Below are 21,250 nucleotides of genomic sequence, written 5' to 3'. Positions count from 1 at the left end.
TCTCTTTTAATACAGATTTCACAAGATGAGAATATTTGTTTTTTATATAAATGACTTCATTTAAAAGAAGAGAATTCAAGCTTCATGCCTGTGTGACTGTATGCCTGTTTGACTGAGTATTCACTGAGTTATTGCTCATTTTCGGACGCGTTTCAGAATGGACTACACTGGCAGAGAGAAGGCAGAACTCGCTTCGTGTTTATTTTTCTTTATTTGGCAAAAAGCACAACACTTTGTTTTTATTGTGAGTATACACAAAAATAATACACATTTAACAGAATCGATTGATGTATGACTTGTTTTGTAAAATCAAAGTCAAAAGAGTATTTGGGGTCTCAATTCAACTCATAAGGAAAAAAGCGTGCAGATCACGCCGGCGTGATTGCCGACCTCTGAGGGTTAAAGTCGAAAAGACATTAACACTGTCATCTCACATCAAGACAGTGATCCGTGACTCAATCTATAATAGGATCTGAACCAAAAGTTGTGATCCGTTGCATCCCTAGTTATCAATATAGTTATTGTTCTTGGTGTGAACAGATCCTCAGGAAGAGCTGAAAGAAAGCTTTGTGTTTTGTAAGTCACATATGATAAGAATGACACTCTTCAGAAGAAATAATATACCCATCATGCTCATATGGCACACCTTATGCCTCAAAAAGAAACTGTCAAATTGTCAGTAAATAAAAGAAATAAATCGAAATAACAGACACAATGTCTGTTTTTCACTGCAGGCTTTAAGTAAATAGTGTGTGTGTGTGTGTGTGTGTGTGTGTGTGTGTGTGTGTGTGCTGGAGTCTTACCGGGTCATCAAAGAGCTCCATGACGAATGTGGCTACGCTGCCATTGATACCGATGAAGAGGTTGATGCAGGTCAGAACTACATACGCTGTGCTGGGAACGCTGAACAGGAAGGAGGCGGGATACATCATCGGAGTGATGGACCACCTGTGAGACAAAAACACACAATGCAAACACTCACAAACACACTTAAACTCCAGGCGAAGAAAAAACAAACAACCACCACACCAGTGTTGGGAAAGTTCACTTTCTACATGAACTAGTTCAAAGTTCAGTTCACAAATTTTAAAATGAACTAGTTCAGTTCATAGTTCATACTCAAAATTTTGAACTAAGTTCACAGTTCCAAAAATGAACTAGTTCATAGTTATTTTTTTCCATGTTGCTGCGAGATATTTTTTTTTTTCAAAATGATTGCCACAGCCCATATAGAACCACAGACAATTATTTTATCAGTTTTAACACTGAAGCTATGCGTCAGATTTTTCCCATCCTCAACGACCTTGTCATAAAACTCGTTTAAATGATCATACGACGCCTCCTTGCTGCTTTTTGTTTTAATTTGTAACGTAAGTGATGAGTCGTTCATGAACGATCCATTCATTGCGTCTGTCACGTGACAAATTAATGAAAGACTCGGAAGGTAAAGTAATTATTTATGTTCCCTGTAACCGATTTTTGACAGCATTATAATGATTTCTTAATTCAGAATATGATCAAGATTGCATAGGTGGATGTGTTCTGGGAATTTGCCAGTTAATAGTATAACATTTAAAGCCCCTTAAATTAACGAAATGACTCGAAAAAAGATTTGTTCATTTAGAATCTAAATCCTTTTCAGGTCAAGACACTATCATAGCAAATCCTAACTCTGACGAGAGGCCTGATGCTAGCCAAACCATTAACATGGACAGTGATGGAGACGGGGAGACACAGACTCTTCCCTCAAGACAACAAGGTGATGGTAGGGAGGCACACTCAAAGATAAGAAGATATAACGAAGATTATATAACTCTGGGCTTCACATACACAGGCAATGCGAATTTCCCTCAGCCACAGTGTGTCATATGTGCGCAAGTTCTGTCTAATAACTCATTGAAGCCTTCACTCTTACAAAGACATTTAGAAACGAAACATGGCAATTTGAAAAATAAGCCACGGGAGTTTTTTGAGCGACAATTGAGACTGCTTTCTAACACCAAGAAATGTCTGATCGCGCCAGATGCTGTAAATAAGGCAGGAGTAGAAGCGTCTTACATGGTCAGTTACAGAGTGGCTAAGGCAGGCAAGCCTCATACTATTGTGGAGGAACTGATTGTCCCTGCTGCTATGGACATGGCTGAGAAAATGTTGGGGGAAAAGGCTAAACATACTTTCCAGAAAATGCCTTCATCAGACAATACCGTGTCCCGACGGATCAGTGATATGTCAGCAGACGTTTTGAGACAGTTACTATGTCGCATACATGCCAGTGAATTCTATGCATTACAGCTAGATGAGTCAACAGATGTAGCAGGCCTGGCTCAGTTGTTGGTGTACGTCAGGTACATATATGGAGGGTCAATCCATGAGGACATCCTCTTTTGCAAACCATTACCGACGAGGACAACGGGGCAGGACATTTTTGGACTCATAGACTGTTTCATACGATCACACGGAATAACCTGGACTAAATGTGTTGGTATATGCACAGATGGTGCCAAAGCAATGACGGGGAGGCACAGCGGAGTGGTCACCCGTGTACAAGCAGTGGCTCCAGATGCCACTTGGGTCCACTGTAGCATACATAGGGAAGCGCTTGCCGCCAAAGGAATGTCAGACAGCCTGGCACAGGTGTTGGACGACACAGTTAAGATGGTTAACTTTGTAAAATCAAGACCCCTAAACTCGCGCATTTTTTCCACCTTATGCAGTGAGATGGGCAGTGACCATTTGACGCTTTTGCTCCACACTGAAGTGCGATGGTTGTCCAGAGGGAAAGTTTTAGCACGCTTTTTTGAACTGAAAGACGAGCTGAAACTGTTTTTCATCGACAATCCTTTTCGCTTGTCAGAAAGGTTGCATGATGATGAGTGGCTCACAAGACTGGCCTATTTGGGAGATATCTTTGGTCGTCTAAATGAGCTCAATCTTGGGCTGCAAGGTCGCTCTGTGACAATATTCAATGTGCGAGACAAGGTAGAGGCCACGATTAAAAAGCTGAACTTCTGGTCTGACTGTGTCAAAGACAACGACATTGGCGCATTCCCATCACTGCAGGATTTTCTGTGTGAAAACGAACTACGGCTTGCCGACAGTGTCAGATGTGACATACGGAAACACCTTGGCGACTTGGCAGCGCAATTACGCAAATACTTCCCCGAAACAGACGACCACGACACATGGATTCGTAATCCTTTTTCGTCACCCAGCACATGCCAGCTTCCTATGCTCGAGAGAGAGAGCCTCATTGAAATATCCACGAACGGGTCGGTCAGAATTGAGTTCGGTCAGAAGACACTGACAGATTTCTGGATTAGTTTGCGGGCAGAGTATCCGGACCTGGCAAACCGAGCGATTAAGACGTTGATGCCTTTTGCTACAACGTATTTATGCGAGACTGGATTCTCAGCTTTGGTCTGCCTTAAGACCAAGTATAGGTACAGACTGTTTGTGGAAAATGATCTAAGACTGAAACTGTCCCCAATTCGGCCTAACATCGCTGCATTATGTAAGAACATCCAGGCACATCCCTCACATTGATTAAACTGGTGATGTGGATGGAGAAGTGGTAGGCCTATTCTGTGTGGTTTACTACAATTTAGTTTACTGTTTACTATTTAGTTTACTATTGTTAATGTGTTCTCTTTTTTATTATTATTTTACAGCAGAGAAGTTAAGAAAATATACAATGTTATCATATGTGAAAAGCAATACTTATCAGTATGTGAAAAGTTAACAATAACTTTAATGAGATGTTGGATATGTGTTTAAAATCATTATATTCAGCACATTTGTATCATATGTTGACTTTTGATGAGATTTGTATCGTTTGTTTATGATTCTATTCACTATTCTCGACAAAATTGATAAAAATAAATATTAATAAATAAAAAAAAACTTGTTGTTAACAATTGGTGGTGTTGGGGGTACTCCGGAAGATCTATAATGTCTCAGGGGGTACATGCCTGTTAAAAGTTTGGGAACCACTGATTTAGATGAACGAGATCGAACAAGAGAGTCAGTAGACACTGGTGGCTGGTGTTGCCAGATTGGGTGTTTTTTTCCGCTACATATTAAGGCCGGTTTACAGTGTGTTTTAGCCGGGTTTTCGCCTGGAAGGCTCTATTGAAATCTGGCACTCTATTGAATGAAGTTAAACTGAGAGAGCGTGGCGTTCTCAGACACCAGAATGAACGAGTTCACAGTAATGTTCATCAGGCAGTAATACACTACGTTCAGTTCACGTTCACCCAAAATATGAACGAGTTCATGAACTATCGTTCAATGAACGTGTTCAGGCACAACACTGCACCACACACACTCACCCGTAAAGCAACAGCAGCAGTATGAGTGCAGGCAGGTTGGGTGGAGAGACGTAAGATTTTTGTTGGAAACACAGGAAGATGACGATGACGATGATACACGGGACGGCATAATTACACTGAAACACAACAGAATCAAACGTAATACTTAAAAACACCTGAGAACAATAACAACAAAAGAAATGAAATAGATTAAATGTGTTAAGTAATATGAATTAATCTATTATCACAACACAATTTTGTTTGCTTAACAATTGGTAAAAAAATCCTAATTTAAATAAATATATGCACTGCACATTTCAGAGTAAGCGCTACACCTTGTTCATTTACACATGAGCAGATCATGATTTGCAGTAAATGCTGCTTCACATGAACTCCATATCTGCAAGTGCTGTGAGTTCGTCACTTATAACGTGCATTTGAAAATGCAACATGCTAAATATTAGACCAGATTTCAATGAGACGAGTTCATAAACCTGCTGCCAACAAAGGAGAAGTGTTAAACTTTATTGCTAAAATTAAAGCTCAATGATTTTATTTAGAAAAAGAAAGAAATTAGGACACAAATATAAGTATTGTAAATTTACAAATGCACTGTAAAATAAAACTAGTATAATTATTTTCCTAATTTTCTTTTATTCCATAGTGAAATGCTCTTGTTGTAATATTTATTTTGGTTTGATATTTTATTTTATAACAATAAATATAATTATTATTTTATAGTGATATCAAAATACAATCTCAAAACTTAGGGTCAAATTGTGCAGTCTTTCAAATAAACAGCAAACCTGGATTCTTTTTTTTTTTCTTTTTTTTATCTTACTTTAAATTGCAATTTCAATATTTTTCAGAAAATTTCAGTTATATATTTTCCCCCCAAATCATGTAGTCCTGTGGTTATTTAAAAAACTTGCATCCTAATTACTAACCATATATTATCAGTTTTTACAGATACAGCTATTTCATATATGATATCATGCAGCTAGATTATACATGCAAATAAACCGTGTTGTCCACAGGTGCAACTAGTCATTCATGGGTTTAGTTTTCAACACAAATTTTGGCAAAAAAAAAAAAAAAAATGATGGCACATCATTATGTAGCATTTCTTTATTCATGTAGCAGTTTTTAAAATGGTATAGGGTAAGACTTTATTTTTATTTTTTTTTTGTGCAGCATAGGTTGCAAACCCATTTTATCTCCCTTGACACTAATTAATTTATTAGCAATTTATTAGTGAAGGTGAATTTATCTCTCTCCACTGAGAATGTAACATATGACATAGAACAATGGAGGCTGTGAACCGTATTCAGCGGTAAATTGATAGAGTTTTAATAGAGTTTTAATTAGCTATCTCAGCTCCTCTTTTTAGTTCTCGTGCACCCTTCCACTTTTCATCCATCTTTTAGAGCAGAAGGAACATTATAGGCACAGCAACGAAAAAATGTGAAGTGTTTCACATGTACCATGTCCCAGGCGAAGTTGGCCAGCCAGTAGATGGTAGGATTCACGCCGCTCACAAACTGCAGGTGTTTGGATTTACTGACACGCTCCTGGATGAGGAAGAGGACGAAGCTGGCAGGGATGAAGGACATGGCGAAGATCACACAAATCGACACCACCACATCCGTAGAGGTCGTGGCCCTGTAAGAAAGGAAAACATGATGTGAGGTTATGACTATGGTTAATTTACACATGCACGTTTACAGCATATATATATATAAAATGTCCGATATTTGGCTTTTTTTTAAATCATCTGCATCGGCCAATAGATGAAGTGTCATAAGTACGACTTTTATTTTGACAGAATCCATCTTTGTTTAACAGTTCTGTCTAATAACAGAATGGTAAACTCTATAATACTTTTTCGTTGGCATTCATTTCAAGATTTTTTTTTTCTCATTTCCTTGATACATTTTCAAATAATTTATTTCCAATTATTTTAGTAAATATGTAAATATAATAAATAAATATAATGCAGTAACTGTAATGCCTGTGTTATTTACTACTGTTAAATTAAACAGTGTGATATCATATATAACAGCTTTACATTGGCCAAAACTGCTTGGTAACGTTACATTTCTGGGAAAATAACCAACAAATCCCAAACCAACACAATATTCAGAGAAACATGTTTACAAACAGATGCTGGTCTTGTAACATCGGATTAATAGGTAGTTATGTCGTTTTAAATCGAGATGTCATGTGGGTTTCTGAGAAAGATCTCTTTCTTGGTCTTTTTCAAAACTTGGTCTTTAAGGTGTCAACATTTACTTGGGAATAAAACTTTAACAAACTCTGACTTCACAACATCCACCTCACGCAGGGCATTCTGGGAAATCGTTTCATGTTTCCTAATTTTTTTGACACCCTGCTGTTTATGCCTAATAGATTCAATCTCTTACTTTCTCTTCACTGACGTTCAGGTGAGACCTGATGCTGAACACACACTCTCTCACATGGTGAAGGTGATTGAGTTTCAGGAATGTATTATTCATGATTAGAGGGAACCTGACGACCTCATTACAGACAAGAAGATGGTCATTTAACCTGCGCGCACACGCACAAGCACACGCACACACACACACACACACAAATTGTGTGTCAGTGATCAGATGCTTCAATGCGCTCTCTCTCTCTCATACACACAAATTGTGTGTCAGTGATCAGTATGATGCTTCAATGCGCTCTCTCTCACTCACACACACACACACACACACACACACACACACACACACACACACACACACACACACACACACAATTGTGTGTCAGTGATCAGTATGATGCTTCAATGCGCTCTCTCTCTCTCTCACTCACACACACACACACACACACACACACACACACACACACACACACACACACACACACACACACACAAATTGTGTGTCAGTGATCAGTATGATGCTTCAATGCTCTTACTGTGGTCCATTTTTGACCCCTTGTTTCAAACCATTCATCTTCAAAAAATATTGTGATCATCATGCCTTCACAAGCTAATTTTAATTATGCATGAACACACAAAAAACCCTACATACACACACAAACACAGGTGTGCGCACACACACAAACATGTTCAGACAGGGAATGCATCCCAGTTTTGCAAGGGAAACATTCATCATATTGAGCAGTAAGTTTTTTTTTTTTATGTTTTTGAAATAAGTCTCTTCTGCTCACCAAGGATGCATCTATTTGATCGAAAAATACAGTAAGAACTTGTTGCAAAGGTGGCATCTTATCACAGTCCTATGCAGTAATTCACTAAGCTCTTCAGAAGTGTAGAATACATCAGGGTTCTCAAGTTTTATCAAAATCTTGGAGTGAGATCACATGCGGTTGGGGGAGGAGCCCTAATGGAGCCCCGCCCCCACCTGTCCCCGCCCCCCAAATTTACCCATTGTTCATAATTAACCAGCACAAATTGAAATTATAACAATTGGTAAATCTGATAAATGACAGAGCAATTAATCACATGAAATATACTCTTTAATGTTATATTTCAAAATCACAAATTGCTCCAAACAGTTTGGAAAAACAAATATTTTTTGCATTTTGAATGTGTCTAGTCGAAATGGTATAATGATTTATTGTGTGGTGGGACATTGAGAACAAATGACATATTAGAGTATTATTAAGGTGTGTGTGTGTGTGTGTGTGTGTGTGTGTGTGTGTGTGTGTGTGTGTGTGTGTGTGTGTGTACACAAGAGTACACACTCCAGCTTATGAAATGTGTTTTGTGTTGCAAGTGTTTGAAAAATACAAATGCAATGGCAATCAATGATTAATGTAACGTTATGTTTTAACAGGATATAAAATATTACCCAGAGCACTCTGCTTTAATACGTATATAGCCTTAATGTAACTAGAAATACTATTAATACAGTATAATATATATTATAATTTAAAATAAAATAAATACATTTAAATTTATTTAAAATAAAATGAAGAAATACATCTTCATTCCTTCCCATAGGCTACCCACTAACATTTTCCTTAGTTTCAGATAACGTAAGCTAGCCAAACTGAGCCAAAGCTTCTGGCCTGGTTGCAAAGTAGTTGTAGAGTTTTTGACTGCATCAATAATAATACAATGGGCTATATATTAAATGTTCTAGCCTAAAAATGTTAGACGAGCTTTTTCCCAACGTACCTTCTCCATCATCACGACGCGTGTTCGCGCGATGTTGTTGGTTACCTAGTAACGAACGTACAGTACGGTGTCCGAGAATGTTCCGTCAACTTCCGTGTGTTCGCGCATCTATGTTGCCTATTAACGAACGCAATCTGGCCTAGATACATGCTGGCGGCAGGAAACTTCACTTTGTGTGCCCGCGCCTCATATACAACGTTATATATAAAACTTGTAGGACAACTTGGTTGGCATTGCCTTTTCAGCGTGAGAAATACACGGTGTGGCGTGTGAGCGTGTGAACTGGTTGAATTGCGTGTGTCTCACGGCCAATGCGTGAGACTTGAGAACCCTGATACATGGTCAAGAAATCAAGAATGCTTGATTTATACACCTGTGGCAATAGGTCTGATTGAAAAATCTGAATTCAATAATGTCCAATTCTTTTGTCCATATAGTTTACATGTGTTGTATTATTTAAATGCTCTAATCGTGTGTTGTAGACATTGTGTATGTGTGTGTTGTGTGATACTTACAGTGATGCAAACGAGAGCTGTTCTTTAGTGAGATTAAGCGGGTGGTTGAATGTTGTGATGCCATATTCATTTGCTCTGCGTCCCGCTGGCAGGTTTCCTCTCAGAATGCCATTACTGGCCACGTTCAGGAACGATACGAGTGAATGCCAACCCTGATTATAGAACCATACCTACACACACACACACACACACACACACACACACACACACACACACACACACACACACACACACACACACACACACACACACACACACACACACACACACACACACACACACTTGTTCAAATACATGTCCATCATGTCCCCACTAAATTAACAATCATTTTTGTTAAAATATAAATATTAGATAAAAAAAAAACCTTGAAAAAGCTGCAGTCGTAACTAACTAAAATAATAATAGGTTGAAGTTGAAGTACTAACATTACTAAAACTAAAATAAAACAAAACAGAATTTATAAAAATGTATACATGTTCAACAGAATTTAAAACTTGAATTAAATCCAAACTAAAATTCAAATAAAAGCTAATTCAAAAAATAATAAATATAGCCTACTATATAAATGATACTAAAACAACACTAGTTCTTCCAAATAACAATAAACTGTAATATCACACTAACAATAACAATAAACTGTAATATCCTCCTATATACAATGATTTACTCATTGTACAATGCGGATGCCTTTGTGTTTCACTAAATAACTCAATATGTGAATAACTTAATAAATAGTTAATGTCAAATGTTATGTGTTATTACAAGCATTTTTATACAAATAGATACAAACCTAGCAACTTATATTTTTAATTTACATATTCGTAAATAAGTATTTATTTGTATTTATAGTTTTTTCTTTTTGTCCATATGACATTTTATTAAAAACATGCAAGTGTGTTTATGTATAGGTTTAGATGTTTATTTAATTTTTTTTTTACATGTTTATTTTTTATTTTTTAAAGGTTACGCCTCAGGTTACGCTTAAACCCTGTTACCATCATAATGCCCCGTTATCAAAATGACATCACTCTTTAAGGAAGCAAACTTTGAATGAATGAATAAATGTCTCTACATGATAAATTGATTAAAAAGGAAGATCATTAGACATTAGACAAAATACATTATTGTTAAAAGCAAATCAGTGATGAGACATCAAGACCTTTTGAAATCAATATTTACTTTGTTTTATTTCTATCTCATTGATCATCAGTCTATCACTGGCCTGCAGTGAACACAATCACAATTGCCAATCTGAGACCTTCATACGGTAGACATTCTCACATTCCATCTGTGCTCTTTTTAAAGTGGACATATTATGCCCTGTTACAAAGTCTTGATTTTATTTTTAGGGTCTACTAGAATAGGTTTTCATGCTTTAATGTTCAAAAAGCACCTTTGTTTTTTACATTGTTGCAGCACCTCTCTTCCCTGTCTGTCAGTAACGGTCTGTTTAACTCAGGGGTCGGCAACCCAAAATGTTGAAAGAGCCATATTGGACCAAAAAAAAAAAAAAAAAATCTGTCTGGAGCCGCAAAAAATTAAAAGCCTTAAATAAGCCTTAAGGCCCGTTCACACCAAGCACGATAACTATAAAGATAACGATAAAGATAACTATATATGCGTCCACACCAGCGACCGATAACGGTCTTTTTTTTCTAAGCACGCGCGCGCCCGGATGATCCAGATCCATTTTAAATGCGCGAGACCTTTAAATTAGAATGGATTCTGATTGGCTGTCAGTGTTTTATCGTTCGACAGCTGGAAAAAAATCGTTCTGAAAGTGATCCCAACGATATCGTTCCTCATATCTTTATCGTTATAGTTGTGGTGTGAACTCTGTTATTCTTTAATATGGAGAACGAATTTTAGAATTATATCTTTATCGTTATCTTTATAGTTATCGTCCTTGGTGTGAACGGGCCTTTATAATGAAGGCAACACATGCTGTAAGTGTCTATATTAGCTTTATTAGCCCCCTAGTATCAAAATGATAAGTAGGCTACAAATACATAATGAGCATTCATGATTAACGTTAAATGTTTATTTTACCTGCAGCGCATCCTGGAGAGAATGAAGCACCACGTGACTACTCTGCTGTACAATGGTGCTATTAATTTAATTTCCATTATAATTTTAATGTATTATGTTTCGTTTTATTTATTCGTGTATTATTTTTACAACGTTGAAAAACTTTAACCCAAAAGCGACCGTTTTTCAAGGCGACCGTTATTTAGAATGTGTCACTTTATGGTTTCCATGGTGACGCGTCATTGCGTGTCACGTGACACACCGCAGCAACAGCAGAGCTGAATGAATGATGATCTGCTTTTATGTCATTTTTCCTTTTTTATTCAAAATATTAACAAATGTTTTAGATATGGCATGAAATATCTGATATTCCAATTGTCAAATATATGCAAGTGGAAGTGTTTTGTTGTTTAAACACCTTTATAACGATCGCGTTAGTTGAGCTGTATGCGCGATGGGCGCCGCCATCTTAGTTTGTGCCGCAGATGCAGTTCAGAGAATCGGATCTGTTGGATTTACAACACGTGAATTCATCCACTTCTCCCGAAATACATAAAAGTAAGTGGCTGGTGAACTGGGAGAAGAATAGAGTAAACTTTAAAGTTACTTACACAATGTGTATCTGATATGAATAAAACGTATATAATGGAAATGATTATTATTGCCTCTTCCTTTAACATCATTGTATATTTTACAAACTCTAAATGTATTGTTTTTTTAGTACTTATATGTCTAAAACCTAACATAAACATTATGTGGTTGAAAACACGGAGAAGTTGTGATATATGACAGGTCTGAGCGCGCCTGTCTCTGGCTCAGCGCCAGCCAACGCGCAAGAGCACATTTGAATTTAGCAATTGATCACGTCATGCACTGACCGTTCTAATCACACGATGTGATCGTACGTGCGAAAGGGTTATGAATGTTTGTCATGTTTTTCCTCCTACAGAAATTATATTAAAACAAAAAATATTTTTTCCATTTTCATATTTTTGAAAAAGCTCCAGGGAGCCACAAGGGCGGCGCTTAAGAGCCGCATGCGGCTCTAGAGCCGCGGGTTGCCGACCCCTGGTTTAACTCTATGAAACCCATCCTTCTGAAAAGGACAATGCACTCTGTTTCAGAAATGTCACATCCCTTACCATAACTGCGAGTTTCAACACATTACTAACACAACTCTAAAAGGCTTCACCCCTTTATTTTGTATATACAGTATGTTTTGGACGGGAATTATTTAAATGAGGAATATGTGATGTGTATGTTCCTAGAAGAAAACTCAAGACTACAAACTTTAAAAATCTCCCTTTCAAAATGGTAAAGTCTGGTTCAAATGATGTACTTCTGATCTGTACTCTGATCTCTTCTGATATTGGATACTGTAGATATTGTCTAAATACGGCCACTTCCCGCTGCTTACCTTCACATTGTCTCTGGTGCCCATCTCCAATAGAACCAACCGAATGGCCTGGAAAATGTGTTCGGTCTGGTTATTCTGCACACACACAGAGAGAGAGAGAGAGAGAGAGAGAGAGAGAGAGAGAGAGAGAGAGAGAGAGAGAGAGAGAGAGAGAGAGAGAGAGAGAGAGAGAGAGAGAGAGAGAGAGTTCCATTGTTGTATATACTGTAGAAAGAAACATACTGTTCGAAAGTTTGGCCTCAGTAACCTTATTTTAAGGAAATTAATAGTTTTATTAAGCTAGGACATATTAAATTGATCAAAAGTGACAGTAAAGACATTTATAATGTTACAAAGATTTCTATTTCAAATAAATGCTTTTCTGCAATGATGATGAAAACTCAGCTTTGAATCACAGGAATAAATTAAATATAAATATAAATTAAAATATATTCACATAGCAAACACTTTTTGAAATTGTAATAATATTTATAATATTTTATTTAATATTATATTTAATATTTTTACTGTATTTTTGATCAAATAAATGCAGCCTTGGGGCCTCATTTATAAACGTTGCGTACGCACAAAAGAAGGCGTACACCGCTCTCTACGCAAAAATTGGTATTTATAAAAGGCAAACTTGACGGGAAAATGTGCGGTCCTTCACGCAAACTCTGACCCAGGCGTACGCACAAAAACGGGTGAAATGAGAAATGGATGGAAGAAACACGTGAAAGTGTGTGAAACTGTAGACCGTTGAGTAAAAGAAATTGCAATACTGCCTCTCATAAATAACATGAAGACTTCACAAAGCAAGTCTTACAATTAACAGCCTACACGAACACCCGTTTGATCGATCTGCAGTGTAAAACAAACAAAATCAAACGAAGATTACAACAGAAATGCAAATTAACACATATTTGCAAAAAGAAGAGTGAAATACGTTCTATAATATTATTGGCATGTTATGAAATTCATCCTCATAACACATCTGTAGCTTGTCAGATGCAATCAAATGGATGGTAATAAAATGCCATGATGCCATCACAATGCGTAATGACGCGCAATGGCTGATCTTGCGCTCTTAGAAGATGTGGCAAATGGAAGGATTCGGAGTGAACGCATCTTCAGACAGATTAGTAATGCCCACACTGTGACCTCCAAACAACATTTTACTCCTCTTTTCCACCTCGTCAACGATAATTTCCTCTCTGTGTTTGCCATGATTTCACAATCGATGAATATTAACTTGTGGGCGTTTCACAGACTATTTATGGGCAACTATGGGCGTGACATGAAGCCGCAAAAGCTGCACTACATTTAGAATTGATTGTGATTTATTAAGGGAAAACTGCGTAGGATGTGCGTGTGCACGGTTTTATAAATCCGAATATTTCTGTGCGTACGCACGTCCTATGTTTCATCCTTACGCCACTTCTGACGCAAATCCTACGCAAAGTTTTATAAATGAGGCCCCTGGTGAGCATAATGTAAACAATCTCACATACCCCAAACTTTGGAACGGTAGTGTATTTTACATATTTTTCACCGTTTCACTTCCCTTTTACATAATAAAACACCCAGTTTTTGAATCATAATTACTTGTAACTTCAGCATACAAATTAACTAATACAATGTTAATGTTACTCCCTCCAAACCATTACACCAACAAAGGGCCATAACAACTGGAAAGCACTTTCTCACTGTATTATATTCTAATTTTATTGACTGGACTTCACACAACTTCTGAAAATACGGCCATATAAGTGCTTTTATCAGTCCGCCTAAAAGCAGTCATATTTATGAGGTATACAAATCAGGTAAATTCCACTTCAGACAAAACAACAGAGACTGACAGATATCAGACACAAATGATAATGTCCGCTGCTCTCCAGGCGACACTGTAAATACACGATGAACACTAATAACTCAAAGTGAAGGTGCCAAAAACTCTCCAGTGCCTGTAAGGGAGTCCTAACGTCCTGCTATTAGCATTACATCCGTCCATCACAGAGCTAAGCAGCATTAAAATCCCATTAGACGACACAGACACTGGCACGATGCCAGAGAGACTCGCTCGCGCTCTTAAGTACAAACTCTGCTCATCCTCAAGGATTCAACAGCATTACATTTTGTGTAATAATTAGGGTTGCTAGTCCTAATGCTAAATATAAATAATAATAAAACACAACTGCCCATAAAATTATGCATTGTTAGGAAAAAAAAAAAAAAAAAAAACCTCCAGCTTGAGAAAGCATTCATTTTATGTTAGAATATTTGTTCATTATTAATATTAATGCGGCCACCGTTCATCTGAGCATCAAACAGACATTCTGTGTGAGATGGCTTCCTCCCTAGCGGGAGTTATTCTACTGAGACCACCGCTCTGTCAGCTCCGGATAGAACTAGAGTGTCAAGCATTTGGCCCATGTCGGGCTACCTTGATTGCCAACTTAAACTTATACTAGAGAAGCAGGTCCCCTCTCATTTTGAGAGTAGTTGTGAGATTATAGCTCTGAACTTCAGTCATATGCTATTCGTGTGTCGGCCACCTCAATATCTGTATTAGGCTTAGTAACTAGGAAAATGGTGGCGGTCTGCTGAGCATTCTCACCTTGAGCCTCTAAGTATCTGAGTGTAGGTTCCTTAGAGCTAGATCCCATCAGGATATTTTGTTTCCTGTAAATCTAGTTTTACCTAGTACTGGCCTCCTCTTACTACAACAGTTGTCTAGCCAAGGCCCGCCTTTTGCACTAGATGTAAAAATGCTAGTGGTGTTACAGGGTAGATAGTAGCATGAGTAGCAGGCTATCTTCAAAAAAGCCTCCCATGGAAATAACTCATGGTCGTTGTTAGGCCTTTCTCTCTAGAAAGTAAGAAACAGTATGCTCAGGCATCCGTACAGTAGAGTAGTTTATCCAGCTAAGCCTTAAAATTATTTATTTCCGCTGAGCCCCTTGAATAAAATAATTCAAGTCATAAGGTTGAATGTCGTTGGCCACTTACTGTGGCCTCCATTTCCTTGGGTTTAGTAGAGAAAGTAAAATCTGTCTTGTAAAAAATACAAGATAATAGGCCTTGACCCTGTTACATTCCTCAGGGTCATACTGATAGTACTCCCCTTGTTAGGGTCATTATTTAGAGTACTTTGCTACCCATAGCTTGCATGTTATCACCCTTCACCACCCAGGCTCAGGTAGAGACAGATTAGTTACTCCATCCCATTTGGGATGGTTGAGTATGCTCCTTTAGAGTCGAAGCACTGCCCGGACTGATACCGTGACATTCAGAGCTGTAGGCCTTATAGTCCGGTAGCGTAAGACTGTACTCCTCTTGCATTAAAAGGGTCGATAGACCTTCTGCTGAGTACACTGCATGTTGGCAATGTAAACCTTAGATCTGGAGGTGCTGCCCTTATCAGGGTCCCTTCCAGAGTGCCCAGTCTCCACAGAGCCCTGAAGCACTGTGAAGATCCAGGATTGAGTCAATCCCCTTGTTTGCAGAGGGTTAGAATGTGCTATGCTGAGTTCTACTCTCCAGGATGCCCGTCTCTATGATCCGGTCTGTGAGTGATTACTACCACTATCTGCAGTCCTGCCTATCGGATGCCTCCACAAGTGAGGTAAGTAATGTTAGAGACTCTGTTTAGGAAACAGACAGGTTGTTGGCAAGACTAGGTCAGAAAATTTTACCAGTTCAGCTTCCCTGGTGGCATGTGAGGTTGACTTCAAGTCCCTCTCAGAAAGTGACTGGACGCTACTACTTTGGACTCCCTGGCCATATTCCCTTAAAGGAACTCCTTCCACAGAAGTTGTTGGCTCCAAAGCCTTTGAGCAGCCTTGGTAGGCTTTCATTGCATCGGAGGCCTCTTTGAGGCTTATAGCTTGGGCAGTGGCCGTAGGGAATATGTGACCTGTATGTGACCAGTATGTGTTTTTGTCTTTCAGTGAAACTGCAGTTTTTTGACGTTTTTTTGTCACAGTTGTGATTTGGCATGCACTCCCCTCAGCATGGTGGTGTTGGTATATCGTTCCCCATAGCATCATCGACGCAGTGCAAGTTCCCTTTCGAAAGGGAATGTCTAGGTTACGATGGTAACCTCTGTTCTCTGAGAACAGGGAACAAGACACTGCGTCTTTCGCCATGCCACGCGGATGCCTGCTGAACAGTCCCTTCAGGCGATAAGATGTTGACATGTTCTCCAGGCTCTCCTTATATACTTCCAGGTAGCACTAGTAGTGATGTCATAGGCTGTCGCCGGCCAATAGGATTGCCGTGATTAGATAAGCGTTTCAGACACCAGTTCACGCAGAGGCGTTCCCCATAGCAACATCGACACAGTGTGAGTTCCCTGTTCTCTGGGAACAGAGGTTACAGTCATAACCTAGACGTTTTACAGGCTGTTTTGTAGTCAATTACAGGCCGATCTCGAATCTAACTTTTCTGTCAAAGATACTAGAAAAGGCGGTATCCTCACAACTATGTTGCTTTTTAGAAAGAAATGATATCTGCGAGGATTTTCAGTCAGGATTTAGACCGTACCATAGTACTGAGACTGCTCTCATTAGTTCCAAATGATTTGCTCTAATCATCCGATCGTGGTTGTATCTCGCTATTAGTGTTACTTGATCTTAGTGCTGCATTTGATACTATTGACCACAACATTCTTTTAAATAGACTCGGAAATTATGTTGACATTAGTGGAATTGCATTAGCATGGTTTAAATCATACTTATCTGACCATTATCAGTTTGTAGCAGTAAATGAAGAGATGTCTCATCGATCACAAGTTCAGTATGGCGTACCAAAAGGCTCAGTATTAGGACCGCTGCTGTTCACTCTGTACATGCTACCATTAGGAGATATCAATAGGAAACATGGAATTAGCTTCCACTGTTATGCTGACGATACTCAGCTCTATATTTCTTCACGCCCTGACGAAACTTACCAATTCACAAAATTAACGGAATGCATAGCTGATATAAAAAATTGGATGACTCGTAATTTCCTACTACTGAAAAAAAAAACATATATTCTAAATATTGGACAAAAAACTTCCTCACGTAATAACCTAGAATACTGTCAAACACTTGATGGCTGCTCTGTCAATTCTTCGTCGTCGGTTAGGAATCTGGGTGTGCTCTTTGATACCAGTCTTTAATTTGAAAGTCACGTGTCTAGTATCTGTAAAACCGCATTTTTCCATCTTAAAAATATATCTAAATTACGTCATATGCTCTCATTGACAAATGCGGAACAATTAGTTAATGCGTTCAGGACATCAAGGCTAGATTATTGTAATGCTCTACTGGGTGGTTGCCCTGCACGCTTAATAAACAAATTACAGCTGGTCCAAAACACAGCAGCTCGAGTTCTTACCAGAACCAGGAAGTATGACCATATTAGCCCCGTTCTGTCAACACTGCATTGGCTCCCTATTAAACATTGTATACATTTTTAAATATTGCTGATTACTTATCAAAGCACTAAATGGTTTAGCTCCGCAGTACTTGAGCGAGCTCTTAACGCATTATAGTCCTTCACGTCTATTGCGATCTCAAAATTCCGGCCAGTTAATAATTCCTAGAACGTCAAAATCGACTGCTGGCTGTAGATCCTTCTCCTATTTAGCACCAAAACTTTGGAACAGTCTTCCTACCATTGTCTGGGAAGCAGACACACTCTGTCAGTTCAAAGCTTGACTAAAAACACATCTCTCTGACCTAGCATACACATAACACATTATAGATATTTTATAATTCAATGTTAGGCTGCAAAGATTAGGTCAGCCGGAACTGGGAACACTTCCCATAAATCCTGATGTACTCGTTACATCATAAGAAGAATGGCGCCTATGCTAATATTAGTCTCTCTGTTTATCCCGAGGTTTACCGCAGTCCGCCGTATCCGGGCCATATCCAGATCTGATGAAGGACCTGCGCCTGGACGCGACGACAGCGCAGTCCTGAAGTGTCAACTAGTATCTCCCTTAAGAGTTTAAGAACTTAAGAGTTTTCTGTTAAAGCGGTGTCGTGTCAGCGGCCCCTAAGTTAATAACTAATGATCATTGTGACGGAAGTAAATCAATCAAAACTAAATTTTGCTGGACAATAACTTTATTCTAGAGCTGCTATAAAGCCAAAACAATCTCTGTTACTTTAATTTCTTATTATCACTGTAAAACCCCTTTGGAACAATCTACATTATTAAAAGCGCAATATAAATGAAGATGACTTGACTTGACTTGACGTTTTCATTGCTAGTTCATGTTAACTAATGCAGTTAACTAATGTTAACAAATGGAAACTTACTGTAAAGTGTTAACAAAAAAAAAAAATCACAGACTGAGATAAATATTGCACATAGACAAACAAAGTGCTACACAGTCTTAGTCTATGCATGCCGAAATGCATGTTAATAAAAAGGATATTCACATTAAATGCTTAAAAGCATTTGAGGTGTAATCACTTTGATTCTGACATCTGAATATTTTATGAAAAAAAAAAAAGGGTGGCACAGACCATTACACACATCATTTTAGCTTCTACCTGGGTAAATTATGATATGAGAGAATTGTGGAGATGAATAGACTAACTGTTTATTGTATTTTAGATATTTTAATTAACACCAAACCCATGGGAAGATCTTTCCATGGGAAATAATTGACGTTATTCTTTTTCAGTATTGAACCAGTTTACAAACTGCAATGAGCAACTTATGTACATATTTGATTCGATTGCAACAACTCACTTAATGAGTCAATACAATTATGAAAGGCATGCACCAGAGATGTGATGGCTTTTAGTATATTTTTATATAAACTAAAATCATATTTAATTACAATGACTATAAAATGTTCATTAACGAACTGGTTATATATTAAGGTCAAAAACATTTTATACAGAATGCAATTCTCTATTATACAGGACGGTTGGCAGCCTTATTCAAACCAGTTTTTACTCACTATTTAAAAAGGACAAGAGTATATGAAGGAATATATTCATGGGAATAAACAGTTATCTGAATTTAAGGAGAGCAACAGATTTCCTTTTCTAAGTATTAAAAAATTCAACACAATTGCACCGAGGGAAAAACATTATCTCCATATTTGATAAGCAAATGCTAAGTGAAGACCTGGTGGGAATTTTCACTTCATTTAAATGGTTTCAAAGGCCTGAAAAGCTTTGCATGCCATTAAAAAAAACAGTAAATAAAGCATACTTCATATCACTGACATGTGCTCAAGCTTCTCATACATATTTAAATGAGAGATTTTCCACCATGTTTTGATAAACATACTGTATATGCAAATGTAACAAATTATTTGATGCAGCAAATGTAAAAATGGTAGCTGCAACTTGTTAATGAAAATGAATATGATGTTACCGACACCAGTATAAAACATAGCTGCAAGCAGTCATGATATTATGGTTGGGAGCGTCAGACCAACTGCTACAACGAGCAATTAAATACATTTTATGATTATTTCAGGCACAGTAAATGAAAAATCATAAATACAGTCACAAGTAATATGATTTAATGGTTTATCAGTTTTGACCAATAGGTCATGTGGTGTAGTCAGAGTATGGTGACAATGACACTTACAATGTTTGGTGTCAGTGGGCCCTATTTTAACGATCTGAAACGCAAATATCAAACGTGAAATGCAAGTAACTTTGTGGGTGGATCTCAGGCGCTGTTGCTATTATACTGGCGGGATAAATGACTCTTGTGGCCGACGCAAATATAAAGTGGGTTGGTCTGAGTTAGAGACTCCAAAATTGCTACGGTGACTATGGGCTGCCACAGACTCAAGAGAAGAAGTCCCTAGTAAAGCTGTCTGCAATAAAACAAATACACATTGTTACGATAACTGCAATAAAGAATTTGATAATTTGGCTTTAATCACTACTGTTATCAAAAACAAATTAAACTAATATTCTGAAGCTTATTTAACTGATTCTGATCACTTATGTCTGTAGTATGTAAGTGGTACACCTTTGTATTTTCAAACTACATAGACCAGTGTTTTTGCTTTTTTTATGAAAGCAACATACTTTAACTTCATTAATTCACCCTTACATTCTCAAACAAAATAGCCAAACCAAAAACAGCTAGTTGTTTAGAAGTTGCTACCTAACTAACCTCAACTGCCGAATCATCAGAAATGTACTGTGACTTATATAATGATATTATTGTCAAGCACGCAAAATAGAATATGGACGGAAAAAACACACGAATACACAAAAAACTAATCAGTTCTAGCATTGTTAATCTGACATCACAGCCTCCTCCTCCTAACACTAAAATGCAGTCAACGGAAAACAGAAAAAGTTGAAAATAGTTTTTAAATTGACTACTTATGCAAAGGAAATCTGCAATTGTGCTATTGTTTTGTAAATCTGTTTAGGTTTGGCATTTAATAAATATTGTTTGAATGAACACCACAATAAATTATATTAAGCACTGCTATTATACATTATTTATGAAATAAATGACATTTTATTAAATACAATTTGACTTATCTGTTTTTTTGTTTTGTTATTTATTGTTTGTTTTGTGTTTGTTTTTCTTAACAATTCTCTTTCTTAGCTAAGATGCAACTTATTTTCTGGAAAATATAGTAATTACAGCATGATTCTGTCACATGCCTGTCCTGTCTTGTGCTGCACATGGGTGTTTTGTTATTTTGGGCCATGTGCTCATGTCATTGTCTGGTCCCTCCCCCTTGTTATCTGATTATTGTTTGAGTTCTCCCACCTGTTCCCCCTTGATTAGTTTCCCTTTATTAGTCCCCTCTGGTTTGCAGTCTGTGTTGGTTCGTTGTCTG

At 37.7% G+C, this 21,250-nt stretch overlaps 1 protein-coding gene across 1 annotated transcript in view; it reads right to left on the bottom strand.

The window, feature by feature from the left end:
- LOC308685804 (phospholipid-transporting ATPase ABCA1) overlaps positions 1–21,250 on the bottom strand; it is a gene marked incomplete at its 5' end in the record, with an annotated part of 250,800 nt that overhangs the window by 52,815 nt on the left and 176,735 nt on the right. The window contains 5 exons of the mRNA XM_081357814.1: positions 804–948; positions 4,329–4,444; positions 5,792–5,969; positions 8,994–9,163; positions 12,439–12,513. Coding sequence (XP_081213940.1) covers positions 804–948; positions 4,329–4,444; positions 5,792–5,969; positions 8,994–9,163; positions 12,439–12,513 — 684 coding nt within the window. The remainder of the gene's footprint in view (positions 1–803; positions 949–4,328; positions 4,445–5,791; positions 5,970–8,993; positions 9,164–12,438; positions 12,514–21,250) is intronic.

This window comes from Scardinius erythrophthalmus (assembly GCF_964197995.2).
Source record: "Scardinius erythrophthalmus genome assembly, chromosome: 2".
In the NCBI taxonomy this organism is placed as follows: domain Eukaryota; kingdom Metazoa; phylum Chordata; class Actinopteri; order Cypriniformes; family Leuciscidae; genus Scardinius; species Scardinius erythrophthalmus.
Note: the sequence above shows the minus strand (reverse complement) of the source record. Positions and strands in the feature narration are given on the sequence as shown.